Source organism: Caloenas nicobarica, chromosome 9 (genome assembly GCF_036013445.1).
Source record: "Caloenas nicobarica isolate bCalNic1 chromosome 9, bCalNic1.hap1, whole genome shotgun sequence".
In the NCBI taxonomy this organism is placed as follows: domain Eukaryota; kingdom Metazoa; phylum Chordata; class Aves; order Columbiformes; family Columbidae; genus Caloenas; species Caloenas nicobarica.
This window is the reverse complement of record NC_088253.1, coordinates 2,669,519-2,677,020: the sequence shown is the minus strand read 5'-3', so window position 1 is coordinate 2,677,020 and position 7,502 is coordinate 2,669,519. Positions and strand designations below refer to the sequence as shown.

The 7,502-nt window shown below is 49.1% G+C and overlaps 1 protein-coding gene across 1 annotated transcript; it reads right to left on the bottom strand.

The window, feature by feature from the left end:
• Window positions 1-997: 997 nt before the first annotated feature.
• Window positions 998-4,691, bottom strand: LOC135991932 (histamine H3 receptor-like). Its single transcript, XM_065640796.1, has 3 exons — window positions 4,439-4,691; window positions 4,203-4,369; window positions 998-1,927 (listed from the first exon to the last, which is right to left on the bottom strand). Exons 1-3 carry the CDS (start codon window positions 4,689-4,691, stop codon window positions 1,043-1,045), a joined length of 1,305 nt encoding a protein of 434 aa, XP_065496868.1. The 3' UTR covers window positions 998-1,042.
• Between the last annotated feature and the right edge of the window lie 2,811 nt (window positions 4,692-7,502).

The window sequence follows — 7,502 nt, the reverse complement described above, 5'->3', positions numbered from 1 at the left end:
TCAATAGCAAGACTGTATATTTTAACAGACTTTTTTGGGTCGTGCTATTCATTATGCATGACTTGCAAAATGCCTAAACATGTCAACTAATACTACTTTTTACCATTGACTTGATGGATGGATAGGTCAAAGGGGTGAGGTAGGGGAAAACTTTTTTTTTCCCTTCAGAACTAGTAAAAGTCTAATTGGAAAGGCTTTTAAAATTACTCCCAAGGGAAGTTTACCTAAAGCTGTGTCTATAGCAAGATCTGTCTGCTGTAGATCTCATGGACTAATTACACTTACTCTATACTTACAGGAAAACATAGAAGAGTAATCCCTGTGAGTCCTGTAAGGAGCAGATTCCTGCCCCGGTGGGATCCCAGTGGGGGCAGATGTCAGAGCTGAGGGAGGGAACTCCTGGTGTAGAAACTCCCAGTTCTCTTATCTCCTGTCACAATGCTCAAAACTCTTTTATATTCCTGCCCCTGAACTTAGTTCTACTAAAAATTCTACTCTCATATTTGAGTCACCTTTCCCACTCAAACCAGTGCTCCCTTGGCTGCTACAGTTGGGCAGTTTCCCTGGTAAGGTGACTGTTGTACTGCCTCCTGGACACGCGGATGGAGTTCTTTGGCTTGCCACCTGACGGCGAGACCTGGGCATCTTGGGGGTGGGACTGGAGGAAAATACCACAGAACCAAGGTTAATGCTTCATGAACTTCCTTACCAGCAATATTTACAGTTATTAGAAGTGAGAGAGCCTAAACTCTAGTTTTTGGCTATGAATGCTGTATTCCCTCTTCAGCACTTCGTTAGTGCACCATTACTGGAAATTTCCCAATGACCTTTGAGAAGCTCCCTTTCTTTTCATTGCTGTGATTTCTCCAGTGACACGGATGGCTGTATTTCTATGTACTCATAAATACCTACACTTGTGCTTACCAGTATTCCATAAACTACCCAGTGCATGTTGCACTTAATATTTGCAGGCAAATAGCCAGTTTATGCTCCCACTGAAAGCAAGATGTACTAATTGTCAGCCTTCACACTTCCTTTTTTTTCACATAAAAATATGAGGATGAATTTTGGCTTTTCCTGGACACAGGAGTTTTAGAAAGGCTTTCCTAAAGCTCACATGGCACAGCGGGTATAGAACAGGGTTAATGGCTGAATTCACCCACAGCAGCCAAAATGAAGTCTCGTAGAGTGAATGCTGCACGCAGTGCCCATGGCAAGCTGCTCTGATGATCATCAGGAGTGTATACGGAGCCCAACACAAACCAAACACACAGACAATAATTGCTAAAGACTTTGCTATTCTTTTGTCTCGAGAAAGTCTAAATCTATTTGCCACAGCGTTAGCAATGTCTGCTCTGCTGGAGGTGTTGCACACGCTTTCCGTAGCTTTGTAAAAACTATTCCGCTGAGGCCTGGTCTCCACTTCCACCTCAAGTGGCGGAAGCTCTTGACTGACATTCAAATTTAATGACTGATTGTCAAGTTTACGCAGACTGAGCCTCGACGCCTTTTTGGGGGGAGAAAGGCTGTTGGCTCTCATCTTACATTTGTGTCTGTTTGCAGGTTTTACTACAAATATGGTGTGTTCCTTTTTTTCGCCCTGGAAACTCATTTCACAGTCCTCTTGACCAGGTGATAGGTTTTCGTTTCTGAGGGAGGTACGTTTCCTGATGTTGAGGTAAATACTTAAGTTAAAGTATGTAACAGTGATGAAAGGTGTAAAGAATTCAATAGTAGAGGCAATCATTAGGAAATACCAATTGTAGAAGAATTCTGCATGACATTCTCCTTCAGGGAGGATGCTTTTTTGAGCAATATACTCCCAACTGAGAATGGCTGGACCGTAGAGAAGAAAAGCAGCAATCCATACTGTGATCATCTTCAGTACTGCATTTCTGGTCATCCCTTTCTGAGCCCTGTAACTGACCTGAGAGAGAAAAAAGTCACATAGGTTACTAGTATTTCAAACAGTTACATGGGTACCTTAGAATATGGTCCTCTCTGTCACTTGTCAGGGTTGATAATCCATGGGTTTAGGGATGGGGGTTAGACCAAGCTTACCGGGACCACAGAAAAGCTCTTTCTGAAATATCCATTCCAACAAACACTGTCAAGGTGACTGGATGCATTCTCAGAACACGCAGCAGATCTTCAGCTAGAAAACCTATGCTTTTCCAAAGCAAATCACCACTGCTATTCCTAGAATCGGTTGTCACAAGTTGCTTACATATTCAGTTGCATTAGCTGTGACACCAGTTTACAGAAGGTCTAAAAACATGGCCCTTCAGTATTCACTCATTTAGAATTTTTAAATAATTTTGTTTAAAATCCATGAAAGGATCTGAATTCATAGAACACCCATGCAAGCTGTTTTCTTGCTGCTTTCTATTTTTCTTGATGTGAAAATCACACCAAAAAATAAGTGGATAACAGCTTTTACTTCTGTTTGGTATCTTTAATTTCATTCTTTTATGAAGTGCTCGTAGATCTCTCATCTGCAATTAAGATCTACAGTTGAGAGTGTTGTGGTCTGCAGAGTGCTTTACAGGAAGAGTAACTAATTTCCCTTATTTAGAAAACAGTAGAGAATCTAAGGTGCAAAAAAATAGTATATGTCAGTAATACTGAGTCAGTGAACTGTATCAGCAACAGATTTCAGTAGAATCTTAAAATCACCTACTTCTCGATACTCTGATTCCCTGGTGTACTGGACAATACTCGTATAGTGATGTGGAATTCAAGCTTCACATCTCTCCAGTGGCCACACAGTGTTTTGGGATGTGAAGTCCTCAGGTTTGAATTCTGTATAGGATTCGCGGTTACTGTCCCAATCTCTGGATCTTGATCTCCAAAGCCACCGCTGTTCCGGTCGAAAACCTGCACAGCTGAGGAATCCCGAGCCCGGCTGAATCGGGTCTCGTTCTGCAACCCTTGGCAAAGCTACTCCTGATTTCAGGAGCGTCTCATAGGAAGATTACCATTGTCACTGAGACACAGAGTAATTTAGAGCTTCATATATTCCTGTTCTTATACTGCCCATACCCAACAAGCAGCTTCTCTACTCTTGGTTGGGGGGGATTTTTATATGGAGGATTAATTTGAAGTACTTTAAAGTGGCTGATGTTTTTAACTTTTTATGACCAGTTGCCCTTTCTGTTTCTGAAACCATCCAGTCTATATATTTATACTGTGTGTATAGTAATGAGAATTGGTTTTGTGAAAGCAAAATTCATGGCTAGTTCAAAACTTAGAAAATAAAGGAATTGTAAGTGGTGACTGTTTAAGAATTAATCTGTTCACTTCTCCCTCTTGAAAAAGTTGGTAAAACACTAAGTTGCATATAAACTGTTAAAGTGGTCTTTCAGCCTCTCTTTGTACTTTTTACCAAAAAAATATCATTGCCTCTTAATGTGATTTAGAATGAGCAATGGAGCTAAATTGACATTTTAAGGAAATGTGGGTGGAACAGGGGGCTGAAGAATAACCTGGAAGTGTGTGTAAAAGAGTGAAACCCATTAGCAGGTAAAACGTGTTATTTCGGCACCACCCAGAATACTTTGTGGCTGTATGGTCTAGGTGAAAATGTCATTAGCTTTTGATTTTTGGAAAGTCTAGTCTACTTTTTCAATAACTGACACGTTGCAGGACCGAGACAAGGTTTTAGCCACTTCTGTGTCTGTTAAATGGAAACAGCATTTGCATCCTCTGAAAGATGCCACTTTTGAACTATACATAGCTGTATACATCGAATTCTCCCTGAAGGCTTCTCTCTGTGCCCTGTGCTGCAGCTGGGGTGCAGCTCGGGCTCTCAGCAGGTGCATTGCCCTGTGCTGGGGGAGATGCTCTGGTTCAGCTGGGTAAGACTTTTTAAGCTTATCCAAGGTGTGGCTGGGGAGGAAAATAAGTACAACTTGTTCCCTCTGCCCTTCTAGCTGGAACAGCAACATGCACAGACTATGCCCGTTTCTAAAGCAGAGTTACCTCTTCCAGTGTAAAAGTGAGAAGCAAACGTCTCTCCTGCAGAAGCTGATCGCTCCCAGAAATATTCCCAGGCTCAAGCGGAACTGCCCAGACACCCCCTGTCTCCTCTGGTGCCTGGGTGAGGTGCAGTTGGGTTGGGAGCCGGGTGACCTGAGCAAAGAGCCCGTTCTGCTGGGCAGGGCGGCCCCGGAGCCCCCGCAGCCCCCCAGCCCAGCCCTTACCGCTCGGGTGACAGAGATGAACCTGTCCAAGCTGATGAGGACGATGTTGAAGACGGAGGCAGTGCACACCAGGTAGTCCACCACCAGCCACAGCTTGCACAAGCCCCTGCCGAGCCTCCACTCGCCGGTCAGCACGTAGGGGATGTAGAGGGGGATGCAGAAGCCGCCTGCGGACAGAGCTCGGCGGTGACCCCGCCGCCCCGCAGCCCCGGCCCGCCCGGCGCCCCGGGACTCACCCACCAGCAGGTCGGCGATGGCCAAGTTGAGGAAGAAGAAGTTGCCCTGCGTGCGGAGGCTCCGCTCCACCGCGAACGCCACAATGACCAGGGCATTGCCCAGCACGGTGACCAGCACCAGCAGCCCCATGAGCGCGGCCAGCAGCGCGGCGGCGCCGGCGGGGAAGGGGCCGCGCAGCCCGCCCGCCGCGCAGCCATCGTCCCCCGCCCGCGGGCCGCCGGAGCGGTTGAGCCACGGCACGTCCTGCCCCATGGCTGCGGCGGACAGCCCGCCGGCTCCGCCGCTCCCCGCCCGGCCCGGCCCGGCCCGGCCCGGCCAGCCCGCGGCGGAGGGCGGGGCGGGGCGGTGAGGGGCGGCCCGGCGGTGCCCGCTGGTTCCCGCCGGTTCCCGCCCGCTGCTGCGGGGGCGCCGCGCGGCGCTGTGAGGGCTGCGGGCGGCACGGGCCCGCTCGGCATGTCTGTCGCCTTCTGCGGAGCGCCGGGAAGTAACGTTCCAACGGCCGCGCCCCCCCTGACGGCTCCTAACGGCTCCTAACGGCCTCCTGCCCGCTCTGGACGGCTCTGGCAGCGCTCTCCTCACGCGGTCACAGAACCACAGAATCCCAGAGTGTCAGGGACTGGAAGGGACCTCGAAAGCTCGTCCAGCGCAATCCCCCCGCCGGAGCAGGAACACCCAGATGAGGTTACACAGGAAGGTGTCCAGGCGGGTTGGAATGTCTGCAGAGAAGGAGACTCCACAACCTCCCTGGGCAGCCTGCTCCAGGCTCTGCCACCCTCACCGGGAACAAGTTTCTTCTCATCTTTCAGTGGAACCTCCTGTGTTCCAGTTTGCACCCATTGCCCCTTGTCCTGTCACTGGTTGTCACCCAGAAGAGCCTGGCTGCATCCTCCTGACACTCCCCCTTTCCATATTGATCCCCATGAACGAGTCACCCCTCAGTCTCCTCTTCTCCAGCTCCAGAGCCCCAGCTCCTCAGCCTTTCCTCACACGGGAGATGCTCCACTCCCTTCAGCATCTTGGTGGCTGCGCTGGGCTCTCTGCAGCAGTTCCCTGTCCTGCTGGGACTGAGGGGCCCAGAACTGGACACAATATTCCAGATGAGGTCTCACCAGGGCAGAGCAGAGGGGCAGGAGAACCTCTCTGACCTACTGACCACCCCCCTTCTAATCCCTCCAGGTCCCATTGGCCTTCCTGGCCACAAGGGCCCAGTGCTGGCTCATGGTCACCCTGCTGTCCCCCAGGACCCCTTCCTTAAATGTTCCTTACACATCTGCCCCAGCAGGCCGGGCCGCCATGGCCGCCCAGTGCACTGCAGGCCGCGGGCACAGCGGGGCCGCCGCGCAGCGGGAAGTGGCAGAAAGGCCCTGGGACATGGCGGGGAGCGCAGGGCGATGGAGGAGCCCACGGCCACAGCTGCAGGAATGTGCAGGGCAGGAGCTGTAAAAACAAGGCAGGTGTCTGAGAGCAGCCAGCGGGGGACTGCCCAGGGGGGTTGTGGAGTCTCCTTCTCTGCAGACATTCCAACCCGCCTGGACACCTTCCTGTGTAACCTCATCTGGGTGTTCCTGCTCCGGCGGGGGGATTGGGCTGGATGAGCTTTCGAGGTCCCTTCCAGTCCCTGACATTCTGGGACTCTGTGAATGTTGTTTTTACGAAACTAAGGAGCTGGTGCCTCACCCCAGTGGGGGTGGGGGGGCTGTAAGGACCGAGAGACATCAGACTGCGAATCCGTAATATAAAACAAAGTCTCTTCGAACTAATCCCAAAATGCATACTGATACCTGTATTTACAAGTTAATCTAGGTGGGAAGGTAGCTGAAGAGCCAGGAACCCATATTTTAAATAGATTGATAAGGGGAAGGATATTGTTCAAATTAGATGAATTAAATATGTAAACTGAGGCAGGGTCTGGTGGTCTGTAAACCCTGCAGTACCAACCAATGGGGAGCAGGGGAGGGAAATTGTGGCCGGGATTTTTGGAGATATAAGCAGGGGCTTTTTGCCCTATTATGTGTGCCTACCTTTAGGTAGAACGCTCGATCTTGCAAAATCATTATTAAAATATGCTTTGCTAGGAGATCCTGCCTGGGCCTATTATATTTGCAAGGTAATTGTTTCCTATAGACGGGCTGCGAGCACCTCAGCCATTCCATCTGTGGGAGCACTAAGAATGTCCCACTGCTCTGCCTGGCTACTCCTTTTCACAAAACTTGCAGGAATGCAGTATTCCTGAGACCTCTCCTTCCAAAACTGGCAGTGGCTTTAGACAGTATTTTAAAGCATGTTGTGACAATGAGGTCAGAGAGCCGGTTTTATCACAGAAGGATCATCTATTTCAGAAGTGAAACACATGTAACAAGAAAAGGCTTAAGGCTTCTTTCAGCTGCTGGCAAGATGGGGAGGGCACAGTGGCCACTGAGTGCGCCGCGGAGGCTGCTGGAGTCTGTCAGAACTGAGCGGTGATTGAAGAGAGGAAATGCAGCAAACTCTGCTCTGTGATGTGCCCACGGGATCATCATCTGCTGCAAAACGTGGCCACTGCTGGGCCTCACCTTCCTTTCCGTGTGAGTTTCCTAAAGACCATCAGCACTTTGGGACTCGCTGTCTTCAGTGTGGCCCCTTTGTCATTAAAAGAAAACAGAACTTTCTCAAGAACAATCATTAGTTGCATGTAGTGTTCACTTAATTAATGTTTCATGTGTGGCAGAATTGTATAAAAGATTTGTATAGATGTGCAGTTACAGCAGCTTTCTATAAATCTGCAGTTTGAAACAACAACTTTAGAAGCAGTTAGAGCAGCTTTCTAAACAGAGAGCTATTCAACTGGACATCAGGTAAGATATGCAAGAACGGTTTATTAACTTGCCTGTGATTTGGCTGAGGTTGAGCCTGTGTTCTCAGGGTGACGGTGGCTTGGCCTTTTCCCCAAGCGAAGCATTGAGCCTGTGTCAATGTTGGAAGTACCAATTCCAGGTCAGGTAATCCCTATAAATCAGTAGCTCTACAAAAGAGATTTTGCAATTTACACTACTTATGATACAGCCTTTCAATTTATGTCAGTCC

What these genes read in the sequence shown, in the direction of transcription:
- LOC135991932 (XM_065640796.1), bottom strand. Translation starts at nt 4,691, where the DNA reads ATGGGGCAGGACGTGCCGTGGCTCAACCGCTCCGGCGGCCCGCGGGCG. An exon ending in CATCGCCGACCTGCTGGTGG is followed by an intron (nt 4,370 to 4,438) that starts GTGAGTCCCGGG and finishes CTCTGTCCGCAG; the next exon opens with GCGGCTTCTGCATCCCCCTC. An exon ending in TCATCTCTGTCACCCGAGCG is followed by an intron (nt 1,928 to 4,202) that starts GTAAGGGCTGGG and finishes TTTCTCTCTCAG; the next exon opens with GTCAGTTACAGGGCTCAGAA.